This window comes from Piliocolobus tephrosceles, chromosome 16, assembly GCF_002776525.5.
Source record: "Piliocolobus tephrosceles isolate RC106 chromosome 16, ASM277652v3, whole genome shotgun sequence".
Classification (NCBI taxonomy): Eukaryota; Metazoa; Chordata; class Mammalia; order Primates; family Cercopithecidae; genus Piliocolobus; species Piliocolobus tephrosceles.
In genome coordinates this window covers 37,253,747-37,281,433 of record NC_045449.1, presented here as the reverse complement: position 1 = coordinate 37,281,433, position 27,687 = coordinate 37,253,747, and the positions used below count along the sequence as shown (strand labels likewise).

The 27,687-nt window shown below is 49.2% G+C and overlaps 1 protein-coding gene across 1 annotated transcript; it reads right to left on the bottom strand.

Annotated features, from left to right (window-relative positions):
- Window positions 1-971: 971 nt before the first annotated feature.
- Window positions 972-27,255, bottom strand: TRIM25 (tripartite motif containing 25). Its single transcript, XM_023204568.2, has 9 exons — window positions 26,566-27,255; window positions 21,652-21,747; window positions 17,435-17,668; window positions 14,582-14,741; window positions 12,259-12,324; window positions 9,195-9,221; window positions 8,791-8,874; window positions 8,613-8,711; window positions 972-5,267 (listed from the first exon to the last, which is right to left on the bottom strand). The coding sequence occupies exons 1-9, from the start codon at window positions 27,160-27,162 to the stop codon at window positions 4,738-4,740; spliced, it is 1,893 nt and encodes a 630-aa protein (XP_023060336.1). The 5' UTR covers window positions 27,163-27,255; the 3' UTR covers window positions 972-4,737.
- Window positions 27,256-27,687: the final 432 nt, after the last annotated feature.

Sequence of the window (27,687 nt, the reverse complement as noted above, 5' to 3'; positions counted from 1 at the left end):
CTGGACTAAAGGACATACAGCTCAATAAGGCAGCAGAGGCATCAGCAAAAGGACCCTATTTTGTGTGTGCATTTATTCCAAATTGCCCCCTTTAAAATAGGCTTTTTAAATGTATCATTTCCCCTTCCCTCTTTGATTTGCTTTTTTAGAGTCTTCCTGTATTTTATGTATTGGAATTGATCTACAATAAAATACAAGTAGACTGCGACTCCAAGGTCAATAACGGTTGGAGATCCATCGGTTATTCATGATGCTATGGCATTTCAAGACCGCCTGGGAACTGATGAGAAAGCAGATGTAAAACCTATGAGCAAGTCCAAACTTAGCCCATGGGTCACTCCAGCAGACCACAAGTGACTTAAAAACCATACACACACACACACACACACACACACACACACACGCAATCCCAGCTTGCCTTTAGTAAGGAGTCACAAATTACCATCCTGAACTTTTTATTGGAAAAAAGTGTCCCCGGACAGTTGAAGAGCCATCTCTGAATAGAAGGACAAGTCTGTCACTGACATACTGAGTATTTTTACGGTTACAGTGACAGTGAGGAAGAATAAACTACAGGAGAGGTTGGGGATGAGAGAGAACAAAACCCAGGACAGTAAACCAAGGGGACTTCACACAGGTGAGAAGAAGCTCGGGAGGCTCCCATGAAGAGCAGTGTGTTTTGTTCCAACAAGCTGGTCGAGAAGGGCTTACTCAAGGTGTCCAGATCCCACCGCCTCTGTTCTGACACCACCTGGTGTACTGTACCACAATTCTAACAATGACCAGCAGAGTTAGATCACGTGCCACGGGTGAAGGGACATAGTCCCCAACAGGCTCCCCTCACTTCAGACACCAGCCCCATGTGGGGATCCCAGGCCACCAGCACGTGTGACCAACTGGCCGCAATCCCAGGAGGGTACCATGACCTTCCTCAGGTTCAATGGTTCACTAAAAATCACAGAACTCACGACTATAGTTATGATTAGTTTTATTATAAAGCATACAAATCAGCTCCACAAGCCAAATAAGACACAGGTAAAGGTCTGGGAGGGTCTCGAGCACAGCGCTCCCATGCCCCCTCTTCATGGAATTAGGGCACACTGCCCTGCCGGCACAGCCACGGCTTCACCAACCAGGAAGCTGTGCTGAGCTTTAGTGTCCAGAGTTTTTATTGGGATTTCATGATGTATCGATTAAAGCACTGGCCAGATGATTAAACTCAGCCTCCAGTCCCCCACCGCATAGGTCAGGCTGACTCAAATCACACGGTCAGTCTTTCTGGTGACCAGCCCCAGCTCTGAGTCATCCCACTTTTTAGCATAAGCTCAGGTGTGATCCCATGGCCTCACAAATAACAAAGACACTCCTATTACCCTGGAAATGTCAAGGACTGAAAGTCTCCCTCCCAGGAAGCAGGGACAAAGGCCAGTCCAATTCTTTAGACAACCTCCAATCCGCACCTCCTGGAACTCCTCCCCAACTGAAACAAGGATAAAATCCACTGGAGGACCCATTGCTGGCCTGAACTATTTTTGTTTCTTTTTTTTCTTTTAAAGCTTTTTATTATAGACATTTTCAAACATATACAATAGTAAAATGAATAATATAATGAACCCTCAAACCTCCATCCCTAGCAACTGATTATCCGTGTGTGGCTTACTCTTTGATCAATACTCCCCCGCTTTCCCCTAGCCCCCGCAGTTAAGATTGTCCCACAGCAAAACCCAGACAGACATCCTATCGGTCTGAGAATTCCTTATCAAAAGCTTCCGGAAGAGGAGCTCTACCTGGGGCAGGACTAAGTGTGCTGGCTATAGGTCTGCAGAAATCTCAACCTTTGGGAGCCCCTGGGTGGGGCCTGGGCAGGTCCCTGGGTAGTAGCCGTCTGTAGTGGGCGGCTCATCTGTTGACAACAGTATGACGAACAAATAGCATTTTCTACCCACACTACAATGCAGGAGAGAATGCCGAACACCGCTTTATTGCATTCAAAGCTTCTAAGGCACATCAGCCAGCCCTGGCCTTGTCTACAGCCGTGATTATCTCCTTAAAGAGTTAACTCTAAAAAAATACTAAGCTCAAGAAATAACAGTTCAAATACTCCTAACTAATTAAAATCAATAGTGAGAGGCAGAATATGGTAAAAGATAACATTAGTATTATTGATCGCAGATTGATTTCAGAGTGCTTAAAACAGGAATAATCAGCTACCACATCTTGAAAAGTACAAAGACTTGATCCTAACCTTTTATTTATCAGGCCACACTGACTGAGACAGTCCCCAGTACCTGGGTCTAGGATAGTATTTTATGTTTGTGTCTCTGGGAATTTCTGATACTTCCCGGTGTACCAGAGTGTTTCCCTCACACATGCTAGCAGGCATCTCCTCCCTAATGGAACAGCAAGAGTGGTGAACAGAGTGATCCTCTACTTTCTCATCATATTCTGCAAAATGAGAAGTCAGATGGATACAAAGGTTCCTCCAACTCTAGGACTCCAAGGGTGTGTGGCGGCCCTGCAAGGCTAGGTTATGTAAGGTCTTACCACTGCAAACAGAATGGTTCAAGACAGCAAGGATGCATTCCTCAATTTACAACTCCAAAGCACCTTGCACAGAGCTTGGCTTTGGTTACCTACCTGACTCTCTTTTAAACAGAGGGTCTCATGCTTCCCTATCCCAAGCTGCACATTTGCCAGGGAAGGGGCCTTACTGTTGCCCTTATTTCTGCAGAAGAAAGCCAGAGCAGGAGCCATGGATTTATCTCTGGCATTCTACTCCTCCAAGCCCAGCTGTTTCCCAAGTATTAATTGGTTTCAGACAAGGCTTTCGTTTCAGAAAATCAAGGAAGATGCTTTTGATCATCTTCAAAAGCAGAGAAGAATCACCAAAGAACTTTTCTTCCAAGTAGTAAAGGAAGAAAACTTCTAAGGACCACATATCACCTATTGCAGGGATGTCTTTCCTACAAAGATTATTGCTCTGGAGGAACTGAAAATCCTTGTTAGGAGATGACACCGATCAGGTATGTACCTGCATGTCAGGTGTGTACCTGTAAGGAATATCAAGTGTTCTGAGCCTGCCTAGAGTGCCCTAGAGTTCCAGCACAAGGCCTGAGATGCATTACATTCTCAGATATCCATATGAAAAGGTCTGGGGTCTCTACTTCCCCAATGGTGACCTCTTTTCATATTATAAAAAGCCTGACAGGAGCTCTCCTCTAAGCAAAGCCCAGAGTTGGACTCATTTCATTTTAAGAGGGTAAATTCCTCACACTCACATCCTGATGACATCAGGCTATAAGGAGCTTGGGGAAAATCCAGCAATCCATTCACTCCCGCCCCTTAGTGGACTGGGTTATTTTCACCGCACAGAAACACTGCAGGGAAAATAGCCACTTGTGTGACCCTCTTTAGCTCTTTCCCTCCCTGATCAATGTGAGCTTATAGAATTGGCTCAAATGAGGAAGGCAGTAGAAGGGACTAGGGCCAGCCCCAGGCTCTGACTCACGCGAGGGCCAGTGCTGGGTCTGCAGCCTGTGGCCAGGGATGAACAGGAATGTTCCTGTTCCCCATGAGGTTTGCTAAAAGACCCTTTTGGTGATAGGCTGACACCCCAGCAAGTGGCCTAGTGTGGTCCCTGAGGCAGCTGCACAGCCTGTCTGCGTGATAGCAGGCTTCAGGGATCCAGCTTAGCTGGCTGCTTGACTGTGCTAGCCTCAGTGGTACCTGCACTGTCATCCCATATCTCACAATCCAGGGAAGAGAGGCTATCACTGAGGAGAGTTGTCAGTAAGAAGGCAGGACACTCTAACACGAGCAAACCCACCAGGCTTCTGTTGACCCAGGGCAGCGTCCCCCTCATCTGGCAGAGTTCCTTGCCCCTCAGCCAAGGCTATGGGAAGCAAGGCCTCCTGCAAAGCTCATGGCTGCCACCAAAGCATCTCTGCCAAGATGCTTCTCATGATACTTGGGAAGGATTTCCACCCAAATTGGATCAGGGTCACCGTGATCTTGAATCACAAATCCAACACAGGCTCATTCCAATCATGGTCTGAAGCCTTAGCTGAAAAGTTTCCTGTTTGAAAACCATCAGTGGGGGGCGATGGGTGAGCAGGGTAGGAAGGGAATGCACTGTGTTCCAGTGGAGGAAGAGGGCATGCTTCTTTAGGAAACGGTGTTCTGGGTAGAGACTGCTGTGGATGTTTCCTCAAGCACAGCTAATAACCAGGAGATCGAGCCCCAACATGCGGGTAATGGAGGTTATATAATATTGAAACTCAATGACTTTGGAATTTTAAAAACATCTATAGCGAGTAATGAAAACACCAAGATCTGAAGGCTACCCCAGAGAGCAAAGGGGAGCCTTCAGATCCAAGTGACCCAAGACAGAACCTACAGTAGCTACGGATTTTCTCTAAGAGGAATCGGGCACTCATGACTTCACTGCCCAGAGCTCTGCCCAGCTGCCCAGCAGCCTGGAGATTTCCAGAACAATGGGGAGCAAGTCACCCTGCCTTGATAGGCACCAAGGGGTGGAAATGCCGCCCCACCTACAACACAATCACCCTCACCCCTTTCCTGGCTAAATCCCATATCCCACCCTCCCACCAGCTCCCCTCCCATGCTCCCAATCCTTGGCACCTCTTGGGGAATTCTCCAAGGAGAGTTCTGCCTGCTGCATTTTCACTAGGGTCTTGGGACCTCTGCAGGCAGTCAGCCCAAGTGTCTACAGCCTGCCTACTTGGGGGAGCAGATGGAGAGTGTGGCACCAGCAGAAAACACCCAGAAAGCCGGGTACAAAGCCTCGGTAAAGTCCACCTTGAACTTATACATCAGGTGGACCTTGTCGGCAACAGCGAAGAAGATGACAAAGCCGTGGTCACAGTTGAGAAGCACACCCACCCGCGTGGCCTTGGTGGAGGGCAGGGTTTTCTCCACGTTATTGTGCCAGGCAGAGATCTTGGTGTTGAACCACTCCACGCACCAGGAGGCGCTGTTGCGGCCGAGCCTGCTCTCTGGGCCCTGCCGGTTCATGCTGCCATAGCAGATGCCTACCCCACAGAAGTTGTTCTTCTGCAGCTCCACCTCCCAGTAGTGGATCCCCTTCTTGTAGCAGTGCAGGCCCAGCACCTGAGAGCAGTATGTGAACCTCTGGGGATGCGGCCGGTAGTTCTGAGGCATCTCAGCCACAGAAGCTACTGTATAGGATTCTGACAGAGCCACTTTGTTGTGGGCGGTGTTGTAGTCCAGGATGACTTTAACATAATCTGAGAAAACATCATCCCAAGGAATTAATTACAAGGGGCCCAAAGTGCTCTCACTTTTAGACCTTTCCCAAAGTGGCACTATTTATTCACTAGTTTTATCCATCCATGCACCCATCTACCCATTGGTCCATCCATCCACTCATCTGTCTGTCTATTCATCCATCTATCCATCTATCCATGTATCTATCAATCCATCCATATATCCATCCATCCATCTATCCATATACCCATCTATCTACCTATCTATCCATTCTTCCATTCATCCATCTATCCACTTATCTATCCATCCTTCTGCCTTTGCATTTATCCATTCATTCATTCATTAGTCTATCCACCCATCTATCCATCTGTCCATTTATCTATCCATCCATCTACCTACCATTATTCATCAGCTCATCTATCCATCCATTCATCCATCCATTCTGTCCAGCCAGCCAGCCATCTATCATCTATCAGTCATCCATATGTCTGTCCATTCATCCATCCAAAACCATTTACCAGGCACCTGACTGACACCAGATTCTGGCACAAGATACACAACCGTGAACCAGAGGGACAAGGTGCCTGGCCTCATGGAGTTCACATTCCAACAAGCAAGGCAAGTCCATCAGTAACACCATGAGACTCACACTCTGCCAAAAGGGTAAGCACACACTGTAGGGACACAGAGACAAGGCAACTGATGCTACAGTTGGGGAACATTTCACTGGCAGGCTGGAATTGGAGCCAAGTAACAGATGATGAGAACTAGACAGAGAACAGAGAAAGAAAAGCTGTTCCAGACAGAAGGAACAGTGAGGGTGAAGCCATGGAGTGCCAAGAGGGTTGGCATGTGCCGGGATTGGGGAAGCTGGGTGGCTGGGAACACACATGCATCAGGAGAAGGGAAACATGATGGGGCTAGAAAGGGAAGGGCTCAGGAGTCTAGACTTTAACTGGTGGGCAGCAGGGAGCCAAGCGAAGTCTGTAAGCAGAGACATGGCCTGACTATATTCTTGGTGTGACACGAGCATGCCCTCCCTACCCTTTCTGCCATTTACAAGCAGTTCCAGGACATCTGAGGATTAAGCTCCCCTTAGTGTCGTCCCCATACTCAATCTCCTCTGCCTCCACCCTCACAAGCGATCCTGGACCCATGGGAGATAGCTTATGGGGCAGCAAGGCAGACAGGGACAAACCTAGCTTGGGAACTTGGGAACCAAGAGACTTGGGCTTTCACCCTAGTCTCTTTTGTCCCTACTCACTTGCTAGGTGGCTCGGGGCATGACACTTTTCACTGAAGCCCGAGTTTTCCCCCAGGCAAAATGAATAAGCTGGGGGTGGAAAAGGCCCTAAGTTGATAGAACTTTACTTTCTTGGCTTATGCGGCTCTGCCACAGAGTGCACAGCAGCTCCTGAAACGTGGTTCAGCACCGCTGCTAGCAGCTTGGGCAAGAGTTAGCTGCAGCCCAGGGCTGGTGTGGGCCTCTCATGTGGGGCAGGGACAGCAGCGGGCTACAAGAAGGCCAGCCCTGAGAAAGCAAGGGACCCACAGATCCCCACCAAGCCTGCTGCGGCTGCTTATGATAAAGGAAGGGCTATATTTTTCAGTGATTGGTTTTGGCCACCACATGGAAGTGGGTACCACTGGCAGGTGCTGCCTGGAGTGTTGCACATGGGTGCAGAGGAAACAAGACGGAAAGTGGGAGGGCCCTAGGCCTGGCCTTGACAACGGAACTCTACCCACTTCCAGGTTGGACGAGCTTGCAAAGGAGGGGTGGGTGGAAACCCCGGGGGTATAGTGGCTCAAGGGGCAAGAGGAGAGAGTGTCAGAAGGCGGAGGAATGCCATTGACAGGTGAAGCTAAATAAAAGCTGAAAGGCATCCCTTGGATTTTGTGACACAGAGGACACTGATGACCTCAGAGCTGCCTGGGTCAAGGGCAGGACACAGGTCAGACTGCAGTGGCACGAGGATTAGACTTCAGGCTCCCACCTCGGCCCCACACTGCAACCCTGGGCAGCCAAACACCGAGATTCTGAATGAACCAGTCTGGGGGACAGCCTGGCATCAGGGATTTTAAAAGCTCCCCAGGATTCCAACACGTGGCTATAGCTGAGAGCCACCAATGTAGACAATCTGCAGAGCTGCTTTTCCCCAACTGTCCTCAAAAGGATCATGGAGGAAATGAGCTAAACATACAACTTTCTGTGCTTGCCTGAGTCTGATCTTGTAGGACTGGAATAGGGCCCTGGAATTTGTTTTTTGGGGTTTTTTGTTTGTGTTTGTTTTTTAAGACAGAGTCTTGCTCTGTTGCCCAGACTGGAGTGCAGTGGCACAATCTCAGCTCACTGCAACTTCCACCTCCCAGGTTCAAGTGATTCTCGTGCCTCAGCCTCCCAAGTAGCTGGGATTATAGGCATGTGCCACCATGCCCGGCTAATTTTCTGTATTTTTAGTAGAGATGGGGTTTTGCCATGTTGGCCAGGCTGGTTTTGAACTCCTGACCTCAGGTGATCCACCCACCTCGGGCTCCCAAAGTGCTGGGATTACAGGCATGAACCACCGCAGCCAGCTAGTAATTTGTATTTTTAACAAGCATTCGGGTGAAAGGGAGGCAGGAAACAGAGCTGCAGCTGAGACAGTTTTGCTGGGTTTTTGTGATTTGGAGAGATGTAAACATGCTACAGATAGGCAAGCCTAGGTAGAGATGCAGAGGGTGAAGAGATGGGAATGAGAAGGCCTAAGAAAGAGCAGAAGATTCCAGAGAGCGCATGGGGAGCAGACTCCAGAGCCCAGGGCCAGGGACTAGCCTTGGGAAAGGGGCCAGGAGGCGAGAAAGGGGGCATGGTAGATGCAGATGCGATGACAGTAACAGAGCAGGGGGAGCCCCTTTTACAGTGTCTGTCTTTTCCGTGAAGCAGAAGGTGGGCGGGACAGGGAGAAGGCTGGAGCTATGGCCAGTGGGAAGTCTTGGGAATGGTGGCTCTGGAGAGTAGTGGGGAGGAGACAGGTGATGCAGGGCAGGTGTGCCGGCAATGGGACGCCCGGTGAAGGCTGGTGACCACAATCGCCCTGCCTTCTCTGCAGGGGACATGCAGGCGCCGACCCACAGAGAAAGGTGAGCTCAATTGGGCCAGACTAGACGGCAAGAGGGAGAGTCAAAGGACCGATTGTGAAATTTGAGCTGGTTAGGAAAAGTAAAGAAAGGCACTGATGACTGGGAGAACATAAGGGAGCAACAAAGTAGAGGACAAGTGAAGGGGAGTGGCTGATGCAGCCAGCCAGCGGCCTCAGAGAGCTGCACAGAGCGGCACAGAAGAGACAGAACCAGTGGAACCGCGCACCAGCCCGGAAGCTACTCACACTCCAGGAGCTCGGGTCTGGACTTGGCCAGGAAAGTCTCCAGCACCTTGGCCTTGAGAGATGCTGAGTTCAGATGCGAGCTGGTGGCTTTGGCTGCAGCTGGGAGAGGAAACAGAGAGCGATTTGCAGAACAAACTCCGAGTAGACAACCCAAAGCTCCTTGCCTGTGATAACTCACCCTCCGAGACAGCTTCTTTCAAATCCACTAACTGTTCCGGGGCTCCAAATGTGGGAAGTTTGCTGGCTGAGGCAAGGACAGAGGCTGGGGGTAAGGAAAGAGAAACATGATACAGAGCAACGGGATGGCCTCTACTCCCTTCCACACGGATTAAGACGTGCTTCTACAAACACACGCCTGAACAGCAGGGCAACACAGGGGACACCAGACAAGGCTAAAGTTACCTTATTCATCTCACTTATGCTGTCCTCCCCTCCAGCCTCAGGCCTGTTGCCATTACAGAATGGACTCATATAGAACCCACCACAGAACCCTGATGAGCGAGGTCAACTCTCGCTACCAGCATTTAGTTCTGTGCTCGGGCAGTCTCAAGAAACAAATAGTTGCAGAAATGCATAACTTACGAGGTTTCTTGGATTTCTTTTCCTCTTCTGCAAAAGAAAGTTTTCAGAATTAAGATCTTTTAAGGCACAACACAATGACATTTTCAAAATAATAACATTCATGTGCATGAATTTGATCCAGACAAATAAAAGGATGTTTTAACTTGAAAAATAGAAGGAGTCAGCAGGCAAAATGAACCTATAGTGATAGAAACCAGCATGAGCGGTCGTGGGGGCAGGGACCGACTAATAAGGAGCAAGAAGGAATTTTCTGGAGCAAGGGAAATCCTTTATCTTGATTTGGATAATAGGAACACATGTATGGATTTGTCAAAATAGATCTAACTGCACATTCAAGATTTACTGCAGGGAAAAAAGAGATTTACTGCAGGTAAATCATATTTCCATAAAGGAAAAAACACAAATAAAAACCAAATAGGGAATCAGGAAAAAAAAAAAAAAAAAAGCTTGCCAAGGGCTGGCTCACGCCTGGAATCCCAGCACTTTGGGAGGCCGAGGTGCAGGGATCACTTGAGCTCAAGCATTAGAAACTAGCATGGGCAACATGGGGAAACCCCATTTCTACAAAAAAAAAAAAAAAACTAGCCAGGCCTAGTGGCACGCACCTGTAGTCCCAGCTACTTGGGAGCTGAGGCAGGAGAACTGCTTGAGCCCAGGAGGATGAGGCTCCAGTGAGCTGTGTTCTTGCCACTGTACTCCGGCCTGGGCAAAAAAATGAGACCCTGTCTCAAAAAAAAAAAAAAAAGAAAGAAAGAAAAAAAAAAGCTTGCCAAATCTTTTAAAAAATATCTGGAGTGTCTACCAGCAGGAACTGAGTTTGGCTAAAATAGTCGTTCTCAAAATCTGGTGCCCAAGCCAGCTGCAGTGGCATCACCGGAGAACCCCTAAAAAATGCAAATTATTGGTCAGGCACTGTAGCTTACTCCCACAATCCCAACAATTTGGGAGGCTGAGGTGGGAGGACTGCTTGAGGCCAGGAGTTCAAGATCAACCTGGACAACATTTCAATATCCCGTCTCTACAAAAAAAAAAAAAATTGTTTTATTTAGCCTGGTTTGGTGGCACATGCCTATAGTCCTAACTACTCAAGAGGCTAAGACAGGAGGATCACTTGAGCCCAGGAGTTTGAGGCTGCAGTGAGTTCTGTTCGCACCATTGCATTCCAGCCTAGGCAAAAGAGCGAGACTCTGTCTCTTAAAAAATAGTAAATGCAAATTCTTGGGCCCTAAGCCAGAGCCACTGAATCATAAAGGTTGGGGGGTGAGACCAGCAATCTGTGGCGTACAAGCCCTCCAGGTGAGTCCAAAGTCCACTCAAGTGGCCTAGAAGATTCCAGGTTCCTTCGTTGCTACCTTCCACAACACTGGAACAAAAAAGGGTGTTTTTGAAATCATATCTCTGCCCACCTGCAGGACACCTGACATCACAGATAAGCCCTGCTCTCTCCTATTACCCTCTACCTCCCCACCAGACCTCTGTCACACCACAAAGCCCCCACTACCGCTTCTCCTACTTCAAAGGCACATACTCGCCATCGCTCACTCTCTGCCCCATTTCCTCACCTTCTGCCACTTTCCCACCTACTCCCTGTGGACCAGCATCCTGGGAGGCCCAGGCTATGACATCAGTCTAGGGCACAGGCACCTCCCTCATCACCTACCCTTAGACATCTTTCTGCACTGGGACTAGTCCATCCCCCCCCACCATTTCCCCATTTCAGCTTACAGGAGCCTCGATTCATTCCTGAACTTTATTCTCCAGGGTGTCATTCTGCTGTGACAGGAGGACCTCACCTCACCGGGGAACACACCTGCCTGCTGGCCAGCATCCCCAGCTCATTCATACCGAGGGAGGAGCTTTCAGAGGAAGGTGACTGAGGAAGAACACAGGCCAACAGTACTTTTCCACTTGCTCTTTCACTTCCCTTTTCACACAAAGTACCCTTTGAAGTTTTCCAGCCCAGCTAAGGGCTCGCTCCTCCATCTGCACCAGGCATCCCAGCCCTGACTCTGTTCCATTCCGGGACCGATACCACACTCTGCCCGCTACAGGAGACCTAAACACTAAGCACAAGCAACAACAACAAAAAAGAGCAAGCCCTGGCTCTCTCATCCCCCCCAACACCAGCAGTATGCAGCCAGCCCTCCTGGGTTCACACTGACTTTTCAGGGAAGCAATGACAGCTAACATTTCAGTGGTATATGGGCATGTCAGCGGTATATGAACATGTCAGCAGTATATGGGCATGTCAGCGGTATATGGACATGTCAGCGGTATATGGACATGTCAGTGGTATACGGCTCATAAAGAGCTCTCACAGCCAGTGTCCCCTCATCACTCATAATCATCCTGTGGTCTCGATATCACTGTTGTCCACATTTGCAGAACAGGATCACTCTTCTCCCCAACCCCTATGTCAATGGCAGGTGCCTGCCCAGTGAGGGGGATAGTACCCCAGGAGGGCAAAAATGGATCCTTAGGGGAGGGGGAGTAAAAAAAGATTACTCTTTTTATGTGTAAAAGCACAGAACATAAACAGTTATGCAGTAGATGGGAGGTATTAAAATTTCATGGGTTGTAATTAGGAAAAAAATTTTCTCAAATGGTTCAGGGGATGAAGCAGGAGGAGGGCAATAGTGAGAAACAAAAAAAAAAAAAAAAAAAAAAAAAAGGTTGAGAAACATGGTAATAGCAGAAGCCCATTACAACCCAGAGACTGAACGCTGCTGAGATGCCAAGGAGGTTTAGCCTCCGCCCTTCCCGGACCACCATCAGTCTCCACACCCAAGGCTCTGCCCAGGGACTTGGGTATAGTAAATATTTCTCAAAACAAGCCAGCTTCCGGCATCTTGCCGTTCCAGGCAGCCCAAAAATGCAATGCTGATGGACAGGGGAGCTTCTGCCACAGCCCTGCAACCCCCTGCAGTGGGGACTACCGCCAACTTCTTTCCCACTGAGGTTCAGGCTCCACCGTGACTTGGGATGGGCTGGAAGTGACTTGGCCAGAGCCTGGGGAGGCCACGGCCAATGCTGTTGCCATGGAGACGGGGGTGGGGCTACTTACTGGAGACCTTCTTCGCAGGGCGTGTGGATTTCTGTGTGGACGCTGGGTCATGCTCTCCAGGGTCACCTGTGTCACAGAAGAAGGGCCCAGTGTGTGTGGCTCCTCTGACTGACCTTAGAAGCCAGCTTTGCCATGTTCGCTGGGCAGGCAGAGGGTTTACACAGACAGCCATTTCCTCCAACCTTCCCTATCCCATCCTTTACAAGAGCTACAAACAAGGTGATCTAAGAACCAGTTTGGTGTGTTCCCTCTTTTCTCTGACTTAAAATGTAGCGAGGGTGAAGTCTTTTTTCCACCAGCACCCAGCTCTGTGGCCTCTGGACTTCTCTGAGCTTTGGTTTCTTCGAGCACACAATGGGGATGACTTCACCTTGCTCATGGTTGATGTGACTCCTGAATGAAATCAAGGTCGTGCAGCAGAGGCTGGGTCAACACTTGTTCCTTTCCCACCGTTCTTTCTCTCCCCTCCTCCCACATACCAGCCACCTAGAGCTTTGCCCTCACGCAGCACTTCCACAATGGGGCTGCACCGCCACCGATTTCAGAAGCCCTTCTGCAAGGACACTCGGCAGGCCAAGCTGAGATTCAAGTCCAATCCTGGGCTACACAACAGAGATTTACTATGGGCCAGGCTCTGTGCTAGGCACTAGGGAAATAGCATTGAAGAAAAATCAGACAGGCCAGGCACAGTGGCTCAAGCCTGTAATCCCAGTGCTTTGGGAGGCCAAGGCAGGAGGATCGCTTGAAGCCAGGAGCTCAAGATCAGTCTGGACAACTGAGTGCGACCCTGGCTCTACAAAAAAAAATGTTCAGGCTGGGCCCAGTGGCTCACGGCTGTAATCCCAGCACTTTGGGAGGCTGAGGCAGGCAGATTAGTTGAGGTCGAGAGTTCGAGACCAGCCTGACCAAAATAGTGAAACCATGTCTCTATTAAAAATATAAAAATTAGCCAGGTGTGGTAGCACATGCCTGTAATCCCAGCTACTCGGGAGGCTGAGGCACGAGAAATGCTTGAACCCAGGTGGCAGAGGTTGCAGTGAGCCGAGGTTGGGCCATTGCACTCCAGCCTGGGTGACAGAGTGAGACTCTGTCTCAAAAAAAAAAAAGAAAAAAAATTTTTTTAATTAGCCAGGTAAGATGTTGTGTATCTATAGTCCTAGCTAGTCAGGAGGCTGAGGCAGGAGGATCGCTTAAGCCCAGGAGTTTGAGGTTACAGTAAACTATAATCACGCCATTGCATTCCAGCCTGGGCGACAGAGCAAAATCCTGTCTCTAAATAAATAAATAAATAAATAAGCCACAGCCCCTGACCTCATAGAGATCACAACCTAATGGAGGAGATATATGGGGATCCCGAGGAAGAGTGCGATACTGCCCATGCAAGAGCCCCAGGAGGATGATAAGGACCCCGGGCCCAATCTGAGGAGTGGGAGCAGTGGCAGGGGAGGCTGGCTAGAAATGTAATGTTTTGGAGATCTTTGAAGGGTGAGAGGAGTTAATGAGTGAAGATGGTGGAGTTCAAGCCTTCTGGAGAGTGGGGAAGAGCAAACACAAAGGCACTGTGGCAGGAAGTTTTGCATATTTGAGGAACTGAATGCAGAGAGATGCACCAGAGGAGGGTGGAGAGAGACCTTGGGCACCTTGGGGCTGGAGAGAGACCAACAGGGCCTGAGCTGGCTTCTAGACCAGGGTCAAGGGTTTGGTCTGTATTAGGGAGTAATGGGAAGCCTAGTGAGAGGGCAAAGCAGAATAGGTCCCAGGACATGAGCTCTGCAACATGAAAATATCTCTCTGGCTGCCACAGCAGATGCAGAGGGTTTAGGAAGCTGCCACAGTCATGGGGCGACAGGTGATGGCAATGGAGAACAGGCAAGCAGTACTAGGATCAGCAGACTGAGTCAGGAGATTGAAAGAAGTGAAATTTGGCAATGGATTGGATATGGGGTAACGAAAAGGGGGTGTCAGAGGAATTCTAGATTTCTCCCCCAAATGAGCCATTCCCCCACCAAATACAGTAACAAGCCCTAGCCCATTCAAAACCCATCCAAGTTGGCCTCAAGATCACAGGTCAAAAGAGCATATCTGTTCAGAAAGTCCAAGCATGAACATCAAGTCCCCAAAAATGCTTTAGGAAAGATCCTAAAATGTCAGGATGAAGCAGACTCCCCACTAGCCTCCAGACGGAGGGCGGATGTTTCAGGAGCCCTGAAACTCAGGCCCCAGTGCTCGGGAGCATGCCCCAGTCTCCCATCCCAAAACATTGAGGGGACCCATCGGGTTACAGGGCTCCACAGGGGGCAGCACAGGGGGCTGCTAAGGTCACCTGAGCTGGGGGTGGGCTCCTGGAGCTGCCTGATGCACTGCTTCAGCTCGTTTTTGAGGTCTAAGGTGCTATGGTAGATGCCTTTTATCAGCTTCTGGTTCAGTTCCACCTCGGGGATGTAGACTGGCTTTGTTGAGATTCCTCGCAGTTTTGATGCTTTCTGAAACATGCCAGGGGGTTAGTGCAGGCAGCTCTGGTGAAACTGGGACCTGGGCTCAGTCTTCACCAACCGCAGGAAGCTCTCCCCTAGGCCCATGAGTGCTAAGTTCCATCAGCCTTCTCAAATTACAGGCCAGAGGTCACCAGGAGTTTAAATAACACTTGAAGACACAGTAATCTGGAGCTGGAAGGGACCCCAGAGGTCACTCATCTTACAGATGGGGAAACTGAAGTCTAGACATGGCCGGTAGCCTGCCAGGAACTCCACCAGCTAGGGGCACAGACACAGCTGGAACTGAGGTCTTTTGATCCCCCAGGACGATGTTCATTCCACTTTTCTAGTGAGGGTGGAAAAGCACAGGAAACTCGGGACCACTCCAATCCTAGGGGAACAGCTCTAATCACACATTCTGGTAACAGACAGGAACATCTCAAAGGATGTGGATTTCAGCCTGGGAATATCTTATGGGAAAGGAGAGTCTTCCTGGAAGTCCCAAACTTTGAGAAAAATAGGGTTGTACAGTATCAAGAGGCCTACGTGTGCACTGAGATCCTTCGAGTACTCGGGGCAGCTACTCCAACAGACAGGAATGAGCACTTGGGATGAAACTTAACGCCATCCAGACTAGCCATGCATCAGGCCTCAGTGCACAGAGAGAAGGTTCCCATTCACTTCTGCACTGTCTCCCCACCCCCTGATCTGAACAAGGAATCTAGGCCTTGCAGGGAGAGCTGCAGGTCACTCAACCAATGGGGCACACCACTATATGCCAAGCACTCTGCTATGTGCTGGTCAGATTTGCAGGAGGATGAATGGGGGTAATAAGAGATGGGCTCACAGTCAAAACAGCCAGGAAAAAATGCACGTCTGAAACAACACCACCCAATGCTACTGTAGAAGCAGTGTGGCATGCTTGCGAACACCGATGTGGCATGACAATGGGATCCAAGGCCCTGGAAGGATACGACTCACTAGGTAAGAATGGCCGGCATGGCATCCCACCCACACCCAGTGTCTGGGGAACAGTGAGTGCACAGGGCGTGACCCAGGGGTGGGTGATAAGAGATGAGGCTGCTGGCACAGGCAGGGCCCAGTCACCCGGGACCCTGCAGGCCGTGCTAAGGGACATGAGGCCAGAAATAGCAGGGGGCCCATGCTTTAGAAAGATACTTTGATACAGTCTGGATGTTTGTCCCCTCCAAATCTCACGTTGGAATGTGATTCCCAATATTGGAGATGGGGCAGGGTGGGAGGTGTTCGGGTCATGGGGGTGGATCCCCCATCATGGCTTGGTGCCCTCCCCATGGTAACAGGTGAGTTCTTGCACAAACTAGTTGTTTAATGGAAGCTGGCACTTCCTCCTCTGTCTCTTGCTCCCTCTCTCTTGCTCCCTGTGACATGCCTGCTCCCAGCTTCACCTTCTGCCATGAGCAAACACTTCCTTCCTCACCAAAGGCCTCACTAAAAGCCAGACAGATGCTGGTGCCACGCTTGTAGAACTGTGAGCCAAATAAACCTCCTTTCTTTATAAATTACTCAGTCTGGTTGGGCGCAGTGGCTCACACCTGTAATCTCAGCACTTTGGGAGGCCGAGGCGGGTGGATCACCTGAGGTCAGGAGTTCGAGACCAGCCTGGCCAACATGGTGAAACCCCGTCTCTACTACAAATACAAAATTAGCTGGGTGTGGTGGTGTGCACCCGTAATCCCAGCTACTCGGGAGGCTGAGGCAGGAGAATCACTTGAACCTGGGGGCACAGGTTTCAGTGAGCCGAGATCACACCACTGCACTGCAGCCTGAGCGACAAGAGCAAAACTCCATCTCAAAATAAATAAATAAAATAAATAAATAACTCAGTCTTGGTACTCCTTTATAGCAATGCAAAAGGGACTACTAACACACACTTCCAGGGGCTGCTGAAGGAAGGATGGGAGGAAGAGGTGGAGTGTGTGTGGTAGGCAACAGTCTAAGATGGCCCTCAAGCCCCCGACCCCAACTGATGTACACACCCTATACAATGCCCTCCCCTTGAGTATGGGCAGGACGGGGAATGAAATAGGATATCACTCATGTGATTAGGTTATGTTATATGGCAAAGGGGGTGGAATATTGCAGGTGTAATTAGCATCTCAAATCAATTGATTTTGAGTTCATCAAAAGGGCATTCATCTGGGGTGGACCTGACTCAATCAGGTAAAAGCCCTTAAAAGAGGGATTGCACCTTTCTAGAGGAGAAATTCTCATGCTGGCCTTGAAGAAGTCAGCTATCAATCTGAGAGACAGCCAGCAGGAAATTGGCGGGGGCGGGGGGGGCCCTCAGTCCTACAACCATAAGGAACTAAATTCTGCCAACAACCACATGAGCTTGGAAGACAACCCTGAGCTCCAAAGGAAACAGCCTGGCCATCCCTTGCAGACTGTAGCCTGGTGAGACCCTATGCAGGCCACCCATAAAGCCATGTCCAGATTCCTGAGCCAGAGAAACTCTGAGAGAATAAATATACATTTTTTGAAGCCCCTACATTTGTAGTAAGTTGTTGCCCAGCTCAGAAAACTAATACAGCATGTGTCTCAGGGATGCTTCCAGTGACCTCTTCCAGTCCCCAGCTCCTTGAGGGCCTTATCATCAACAGCATGATCTCAGGCAAAAAAAAAGAAACAAAACCATTCAACAATGCCTCGTGGTGACCCACCTCCAGAAACTCGAACTCATCCCCCTCGGTCAGGCCCCGTTCTATCTCCTCCTTCAGGGTCTGGATCTCACTCTTCTTCTTGAGGAGAATCTGATAAATGGTGTCAAACTTGGTGTTGACCCTCTTCTCCTCTTCCTTTATCTTCCTTGTCGAGGTGGACTCTGAGGCGTCCAAGAGAGCCTTCATTTCCGTGTATTCTTGTCGTAGCTGCTCCACCTTTCTGTTTGCAGTCATCTGAGAGGGCCAAGGCAAGAGGACACTCATCAAAGGGGCAAAAATGCTAAGGCTGCAGCCTCAAGCGCTGGTGAGATGTGGAGTTCCAGGAACTCTTACCTGTACTTTGTGGGAGAACAAACCACTTTGGAGAGCAACTTGGCAATATCTAATAAATTTGGAGGTGCTCATACGCTATGACTCAGCAACTCCAGTCCTAGTTATCTATGCTACAAAAAATCGCAGCCACCTGCCCCTGAGACATGCATAAGAATGTTCACAGGCAGCATTGTCTGAAGTAGCAAAAACCTGGAATCAACCTGAACATCCATCAGAAGAAGACTTGATGCAAAGACTGGGAGCTATTCATAGGATGGAATATTAAACAGTTACGAAAATTAATAAACTGGAGCTATGCCTGGATAAATCTCTGTGACAGAAAAACTTGCAGAAGAAGATCCACCATATGATGCTCTTTCAACAAAGCTTAGAAACAAACAGAATGGTTATATGCACAAAGAAACGTGTGGGAATGAATGAATAAATTCAGGAGAGTGGTTACTTCTGGAAGAGAGGAAGGGGGTAGAATAAGGAAGAAACAGATGGGAGGGGCTGCATCGATGATATTTTATTTCTTAAGCTAAAGGTGATTCATGGGCAATTTTTAAAAATAAAAGTCAGCAAGAGATCAAGACCCTTCTGGCCAACATGGTGAAACCCTGTCTCTACTAAAAATACAAAAATGAGCTGGTTGTGGTGGTGCGCACCTGTAGTCCCAGCTACTTGGGAGGCTGAGGGAGGAGAATCGCTTGAACCCAGGAGGCAGAGGTTGCAGTGAGCCAAGATGGTGCCACTGCACTCCAGCCTGGGAGACAGAGCGAGACTCTATCTCATAAAATAAAATAAAATAAAATAAAATGAAACAAAACAAAATAAAAAGTCAGGATGCAGCTCTGCAAAAGCTCTAGAGAATATCATGCTCTAGAACTGTACTTTCCAATAACATAGCCACTTGCTACATGTGGCTACTGAACACGTAAAATGTGGCTAGTCCAAACTGAGACTTGCCATGAGTGTAAAATACATACTGGCTTTCAAGGGTTTCATACCAAAAAAAGGAATGTAAAATACCTTAAAACTTTTAAATTGATGATATGATGAAAGAATAATACTTAAGATATACCAAATTAAATAAACTGCAATATTAAAATTAATCTCAGTCAGGTGCAGTGATTCATGCTCATAATCCCAGCGCCTTGGGAGACCAAGGCAGGAGGATCGCTTGAGGCCAGGAGTTCAAGACCAGCCTGGGCAACACAGAGAGACCCTTTCTCTACAAAAATAAAAAAAAATTAGATGGACTGTATTCCTAGATAGTGGGGGGTGAAGGGGGTAGGCTGAATCAGGAGGATTACTTGAGCCCAGGAGTTCAAAGCTGCAGTGAGCTATGATTGCTCCACTACACTCCAGCCTGGGTGACAGAGTGAGACCTATCTCTAAAAAAGATAGATAAATAAAATAAAATAAATCTCATGTACTATTCAAATTAACTTAAAATTACATCTGCACTCCTACTATATTTCTGCTGGACAGCACTGCTTTAGCAGCTGCAATTTTGTTTCACATCTTGGGTAGCCTCAATAGCTGCTATGGTTTGAATGTCTCCTGCAAAGCTCATGCTGAGACTGAATTGCCATTGAGGTGATTAGATTGTGAGGGCTTTGCCCTCGTGAATGGATTCATGTCCTTAGCACAGGGTTTGACCTCCTTTTTCCTGTCCCACTCTCCTGCCTTCCATCCTTCTGCCATGGATGATCCTCACCAGATGCCGGAAGCATGCTCTTGGACCTCTCAGCCTCTAGAACTTTGAGCCAAATAAACTTCTCTTCTTTGCAAATACCCAGTCTGTGGTACTCTGTTATAGTAGCAGAAAATGGACTAAGACAATAGCTCAGAATCAAACATAACAAAGAGAAAAACACGCAAGAAGGACAGTAGACTGGAAGAGAGGAATTCAAGTATTTCTTTGCCAATTATTTTTTTTTTTTGAGATGAAGTTTCACTCTTGTCATCCAGGCTGGAGTGCAATGACATGACCTCAGTTTACTGCAACCTCTGCCTCCCAGGTTCAAGTGATTCTCCTGCTTCGGCCTCCCGAGTAGCTGGAACTATAGGGATGCACCACCATACCCGGCTAATTTTTTGTATTTTTAGTAGAGATGGGGTTTTACCATGTTGGCCAGGCTGATCTTGAACTCCTGACCTCAGATGATCCACCCGCCTTGGCCTCCCAAAGTGCTGGGATTACAGGCGTGAGCCATCGTGCTCAGCCTTCTCTGCCAATCTTTTACTGTGCGACTTCTAATGTGACTACAAGTGTCCCCCAGTGTTCATTTTCCCTTTTTTCCTTTTGGTAAGAGAACATCCCTGGAGTTTCATCTGAGCATGTGGCTACTCAGACTACATTTCCCAGCCTCCCCTGCAGCTAGGCTAGGTGATGTGACAAAACTCCTTCCAATGACCCATGCCCAGGAATGATATGTGCAACACTGTATCACTTGTGTAAAGGAAAATTGCTTGTTGTCCTCCACTTCCTCCTTGTCCCTTTTCTCACAGGCTAGAACAAAGATGTAATGGTAACTCAGCTTCAGCCAAAGAGGTTGGGACAATATCTTGTAGAATAGTAGGGTAATAAGAAGGGAGAACCCTTAATCCCTGAATGATCACATGAACCCTTAGTCTGGGTTACTTATGTGTGGGTCTGGACTGTCAGTTGGCAAAATAAACTTTGATCATATTTAAGCCTCTGAATTTTGGTGTATCTTTGTTACAGCAGTATAGCCTGCCCTCTAACAAATACAGGTACTTTCACGTGCATTCTTTCATTTGTCTCACAATCATCTTCAGAAAGTTGTGATTCCATTGTGCAAATTGGGAAACGAAGGTTCGAAGATCTGTCAACATGACCAAAGCAACATAAGCTAGTATGTGACAGAGCTGGTATTCTAACCTAGATCTCATCTAATTAAACCATAACTGCTGCAATAAAACTGGGTGCTGCAGCTCTGAAAAGGGGTAAAAATCTGATCTTTCCATTTAAAAGCAATTTAAACGTATTGAAAATCTGAAAAACCGGGGGAAAAAAACCATTCCTAATTTACCACTCCAACACTTCCACTATGATCCTTCTATAATATTCCCTTTCAGTTTCTTTCCATGCTGTCCGTAATGGGTTGAATGCCGGGCCCCCAAAAGACATGTCCATATACCAGAACCTGTGACTGTAATCTTACTGAGGAAAGAGGCCTTTGCAGATGCAATTAAAGATCTTGAGATTCGATCATCCTAGATTACCCAGGTGCTCCCTAAATCCAGTTACAAGGGTCCTTATTGGAGATGGAAGACACTAAGGGAAGAAGAGACAGATATGTGAAGACAGAGGCAGAGATTGGAGGGATGGAGTCAGAAGCCAAGGAATGCCTGAACCATCAGAAGCTGTAAGAAGCAAGGAAGGGTTCTCCCCTAGAGACTTCAGGAGTGTGGCCATGCCAACATCTTGATTTTGGACTTCTGGCCTCCAGAGCTCTGCCAGAATACATTTCTGTTGTTGTAAGCCACCAAGTTTGTGGCAATTTGTTACAGTAGCCCTACAAAACTAATATACTCCCTTTTTGTAAATAAATGCAACCCTAGGAGGTATATACTTTTGCTTCCTCTTTTTCTCCCACTTTATATCATAATCATTTTTTTGAATTACTACTTTTTAACCCTAATTTATAATGATTTCCCCCACAGTTGGGCTTACAGGTAATTTTCAGTTCAGGTTTGCACAGGATCTCTCTCGGACACACAGCTGTCTGCATGCTTTGCAAGGTTGATGTTTCATCCTGACACTGTGAGTGCACCCAACACCAGCCTTGTCATGGTCAGAGTCATGCCTGTCCTGCCTGAAAGGCGAGGGAAGCCACAGGGCAGGGCTGGCCTCAGAGAGCCCTGCCACTCACCCGCACATCCTGCTGCCTATTTCTCACATCATCCAGCGCTCTCGACGCCCCGTTGATCTGACTGTACATGACAGTTAGTTTGTGCCTCAGGGTGGCCTGCAGGGAAAACAAATGAGGGTGAGAATGCACCTCTTCAGCCCAGCCCCACCAGAAGCCATCCCTGGATCTATCCCACAGGATAGATTCCTTCCTCTTCCACGCCACCCAAGTCTTACCACCCCAATTTCTGTCACCCGAGTCTTGCCTGCTTGGAGCTTTTTGAAGTATTCTAATACTCACTACCTCCCTTCATCCTTCTCAGAGGACAGTACAGACCAGGGTTCCAGTCCCAATTCCCAGCTGTGCAACTGTGTCCTTCACCTCAGTTTTCTTGGACACAAAACAGATACAACTGTCCCCAGCTCACAGGGATATTGGGAGGAGTAATTGAAACAATGTAAGTACTCAGCCCAATGCCTGGATCTTAGGAAAAACATACTACATGTCAGCTTATATTATTATGAGTTTCTTCTCTAATTACCCATTTTACAGCCAGTGAAACTCAGGCAAGGAAGACAGCAAGGTGGCCAAGCTCACACAGGAATAGAACGAGCTGGGACAGCTGCTTCGGTAATGGCAGGTGAGGCCACTCAGACCAGTCCTCCCACTGCAAACAACCAGGAAAGCAGTCCAAATAACGGGGCAATGGGGAGATCTGCTAAAAGACGCTGGAGAGCCAATCAAGCAGAGGATTAAGAAGTCAAGGTCCAGGAGAAGGGGGAAGGGGGCCCAGAGAGATAAGCCTGATATCAAGGATGTTCACTCCAGAGGCATCTGCCAATCCCAGAACAAAGCTGGGAGCCTTTGTCAGCTTCACAGGGCAGGGAGACAGAAATCAGAGTCCAAGGCTCACTGTAGACTGGGACCACCAAGGGCTGGGAAGATGAATCAGCCAGCCAGGCGCAGTGGCTCATGCCTGTAATCCTAGCACTTTAGGAGGCCGAGGCAAGTGGATCATTTGCGCTCAGGAGTTCGAGACCAGCTTGGGCAACATGGCAAAACCCTGTCTGTACTAAAAATACAAAAATTAGCCAGGCATGGTGGTGCACACCTGTAGTCCCAGCTACTTTGGGGGCTGAGGCAGGAGGATCGCTTGAATCCAGAAGGTTAAGGCTGCATTGAGTCGAGATGGCATCACTGCACTCCAGCCAAGGTGACAAAGTGAGACCCTATCTCAAAAAAAAAAAAAAAAAAAAGATGAAGCAGCTCACAGGGGCTGAAGCCCAGTCACAAATCTGCTCAATCCTAGCCACCTCCAGAAACAAAGGCAAACTGTATATGAAGGAAGCTAATATCCTCATCTGATTTCTATTAATTTTCATAACCAATATCTGAGTCTCCTACCTCTTTGCTCAGATGAAATAATGGGGCACAGAAAGAGGAAGGCAAATCACCACCGCTGTAACAAGAGCAGCTAGTATTTATTGTGCACTTACTGTATGCCAGGCACTGTTCTAGTGCTTTTCCTGTACTAACTTACTTAAAGCTAAGAACAACACTATGAGGTAGGAATTACCCAGCCTTTACAGACAAAGACACTGAGGCATGGAACAATTAAGTGACTTGCCCCAGCTACACTACTAGTAACTGGCACAGCTAAGATCCCAATATTAAAATCATAGACACATGTCCAAAAAGAGCATGCTGGAGATTTCCAGAAAAAAACCATTTCCTTCCCGAAACTAGCAGACTCAACATACTCTGGCCCTCTCTTCCACTTTTCCAGACTCTTCAACTCCACCCAGGATATTCTGGGCGGAACCTGATTTTGAATCTGGATTTGAACAACCCAATGACAGTCACATGTAGGGGTTGGAGGCAGGGACCAAGGCCACACTAACTCAATCCGAAAAGCCCAAGCTGCTCATGATGTTTCAAACTTGACCTCTGTGACACTGCCCTTTGACCTGGTCTCTAACAGTGGCCAAGATAAGGTGTGGGCCAAAGACCAGGCCTACATACATCCGGCCTTGCTGGCCTCCGAGCAGGAAGAGACCTCATAACACCCCAAGGCTGCCAACTGCTTCATTTTCAAGAGCTGCTCATAGCACTACACCCTGAGCCCTGTATTTTGAAAGATTTGATGTGCCATTAATCAAACATATGCAGTAGTACCCTCATCATGAATGGTGCCCACATGACTCCAGACCAAAGGAAAGTGACCCAAAAACTTTGGTAGCAGCAATAATCCCCTAATCAAAGATAAAGGACTTTTTGAAATTCTGAGGATCCCTTCACAGACTGGAGACTTGGGTCTTCCACATGGGAGGCACCAGAGTCTCAAGTCCGCCCATACCACTGGCCAAGACAACCCAACCCCCAAGGCCAAGGGCATTGCCCAGCTGAGACTGGCTCTGCCAACAGTGATGGGCAGCAGTAGCAGGGCTCAAAAAGCAGAGCTGTTATAGGACTCAGCAAGTCAGGACAGCAGGGCAGGCGTTGGCAGAGGAAGGCCTGTTGTTAGGAATAAACAGCAGAGTTTAGGCCAGGCTCCTGGCTCACGCCTGTAATCCCAGCATTTTGGGAGGCTGAGGTGGGAGGATCCCTTAAGGTTGGGAGTTCAAGACCGGCCTGGACAACATAGTGAGATCCCGTCTCTACAAAAAATGTGTTAAAATATTAGCTGGGTATGGTGGCACGTGCTTGTAGTCCTAGCTACTCAGGAGGCTGAGGCAGGAGGATCACCTGAGTCCAGGGTTTAACGTTATAGTGACCTATGATCACGCCACTGTACTCCAGCCTGGGTGACAGAGTGAAAACCTGTGTCTAAAAGAAAAGATTAAAAAATGTATATATATGGGCTGAGCGTGGTGGCTCACACTTATAATCCCAGCACTTTGGGAGGCCAGGGCGGGTGGATCACAAGGTCAGGACTTTGAGACCAGCCTGGCCAATATGGTGAAACCCAGTCTCTACTAAAAATACAAAAATTAGCTGGGCATGGTGGCACACGCCTGTAGTCCCAGCTACTCAGGAGATTGAGGCAGGAGAATTGCTTGAACCCAGGAGGCAGAGGCTGCAGTGAGCTGAGACCGCACCACTGCACTCCAGCCTGGCAACAGAGCAAGACTCCGTCTCAAAAAAAAAAATCTGATTTTACAGCCAGGCCCAGTGGTAGCACACCTGTAGTCCCAGCTACTCGGGAGGCTAAGATGGGAGGAGCACTGAGGCCAGGAGTTCAAGACCAGCCTAGGCAACATAGTGAGATCCTGTCTTTACACAAGAATTTTTTAAAACTTAGCCAGGTGTGGTGGCTCACATTTGTAGTACTACCTACTCAGGAGGCTGAGGCAAGAGGATCACCTGAGCCCAGGAGTTTGAGATTACAGTGAGCTATGATCACCCCACTGTACTCCAGCCTGGGTGACAGAGTAAGATCCTGTCTCTAAAAGAAAGAAAGAAAAAAAAAGTCAAGTTTATAGCCAGGCATGGTGGCACACCTGTAGTCCCAGCTACTCAGGAGGCTGAGATGGGAGGATCCCTTGAGGCCGAAAGTTCAAGAACAGCCTAGGCAACACAGCAAGACCCTGTCTCTAAAAGGAAAAAAAAAAAAAAAGCCAAGCTTATATGCTACACAAAGCTGGATGCAGACCCCCAACTCTGACCTTGCTCAGGCTACTGTCTCCTTTGACAACACGAAGACGGGTCTTGTTCTCCCTGAAGGTGTTGTGAGAATGAAATGAAATCAGGCCATGCTTTGGATCTTAGGCTGATGTAACAAAAGATGGTTTGATTTCAGCCTCTGCTTTGAGTCCACAAGGGAAAGGTATGATCCCCAGACAACCTAAAAACATTGCAGACCTGAAAGGCCCTTAGGAATCCACCTAGTCCCACAGCTTCACTATACTGGTTAGGACCCAGGTCCGGGGGCCAAACCCTGTGCTCAAAGTCACACGGCCAGGACAGAGGACACTATGGTGCAAGAGTGTTGGCTCTCCCTGTGGTTCTGATCCAGTGATTACTGGGAGGCTCCCCACCCTCCCTCTTAGGCCTCGAATAACAACCCTTCCTGATCGCATGAACTCTCCGGCCCACCAAAGGCTTTTGCTTACATGACCTCAAGCTTCCTGGACTGTTTGGTGCTCCAGACTCTACGGACCTGGATATGAGGCTGGTCCATGGGGAGAAATGCAAACTATGAAATCGAACCAACCTGGGTCGCAATGCCTGCGTGGCCATTTACTGCATTAGGTCAGGCTAAGTTCATTTCTCTGGACCTCAGTATCCTCAGCAGTAAAATGAAACTAAATCATATCCACCTCCTGGGTGCCACCAGGACTTCGTGAGGGAACAGAGGTTACCTCCAAGGTTCACAGCTGACATTCAAAACCCTCTACTAAACACCATCAGATGGTGGGGCGCAGTGGCTCACGCCTTTAATCCTAGCGCTTGAGGAGGTAGAGGTGGGCAGATCGCTTGAGCTCAGGAATTTGAGACCAGCCTGGGCAACATGGCGAAACCTCATCTCTACAAAAAAGTAAAAAAATTAGCGAGCCTGTGGTCCCAGCTACTCTTGAGGCTAAGGTAGGAGGATCCCTTAAGTCCGGGAAGTCAAGGCTGCAGTGAGCTGTGATTCTGCCACTGCACTCCAACTTGGGTGAGAGGGAGGAGACTCTGTCTCAAAAAAATAAAAATAAACACCATCAGACAAAGACAGGCTTATGGCAAGCAACCTAACCTGTCTTCATGGATGATGGCAGAGGACTATATAATCTCCCAGCCCCTTTCTAGTCTGACACTGGAGATGCCCCGGTCTCGAATTCAGGCCCATCTCCCCCAGGGCGTCCAGAGTGTGGCAGAGAGGCCCCCGGTGGCCCCTCTGCATCACCCAGTAGGCCCAGGCTGCCCTCTGCGCCCTCCCGGGCCATTCCTTACCTCCAGGTTGGCGCTGGCCTGGCTCAGGGACGCGGGAGAGCAGGACTTATGCTCCACCAGGCAGATGTGGCAGATGCACTCGCCGTGCTCGGGGCAGAAAAATTCCCGCAGCCGGTTGTGCTGGGAACATTTGCGGCGCAACAGGTCGCGAACGGGAGACTGCAGCGGGTGGTCCTGGAAGGCGGGGCTGTCGAAGTGCGGCTGCAGGTGCTCCTGACAGAAGGAGGCCATGCACACCAAGCATGTCTTCACGGCGGCCTCCTTCAGGCAGTGGTCGCAAGCCACCTGGGCACCCAGGCTGGGTGCAGAGGCGCGGGCGGGCGGCGTCCAGCCGTCGGCGGGTGGCTCCCGGGCCAGCTCGGCCTGCAGGAACTGCTCCACCACGTTGCACAGCACAGTGTTCTTGTGTAGCTGTGGTCGCGCCTGGTAAACGGCGCGGCACTGCGGGCACAAGTATGGGGCGCCCTGGACGGCCCACGTCTCGTTCAGGCACGACCCGCAGAAGTTGTGGCCGCACGGAGTGGTGACCGGCTCCTTGAAGGGCTCCAGGCAGATGGAGCACGACAGCTCCTCGGCCAGGGGGCACAGCTGTGCCATGGTGCTCCCAGGGGTCGGGACGCGACTACTGCAACCGCGCTCCGAGGCTGCCGAGGAAACGAAACCTAGCCCGGGAAGGGCAGTCCCTGCAGCCGTCAGGAAGTCACGTGGGGCGCGGAGGGGCGGGCGCCGAGGACTGGGCGGGCCTCGCGAGGTACCCTCGCGAGCCTGCGGGCACCGAAGTGCCAGTCGCCCACGAACTGGCGAAGGTCGGCCGCGCTGCGAGCCTCGAGAGCTCCCGCGGGCTGGGCGCGGGACGCCGGGCTCGGCCTTAGCCCCCGGCCGACCCTTAGAGCACCCTCGCGACCACCCGGAGGCTTCTGGGGGCCACTCTGCGGATGAGGAAGCTGACGACTGGGTGCAGAACCCCGATCCCCAGATTCAGAGCCCAGGTCCAGTCGCGCTTCCGCGCAAACTTGCGCCCGGAGCAAGTCCCCTCCTTCCCAGCACTCATCTGAGACCAGAGGTGTTCCCATCGCTATGGGGCAAGCTTTAAAAAAAGCAAAAAAAAAAAAAAAAAAAAAA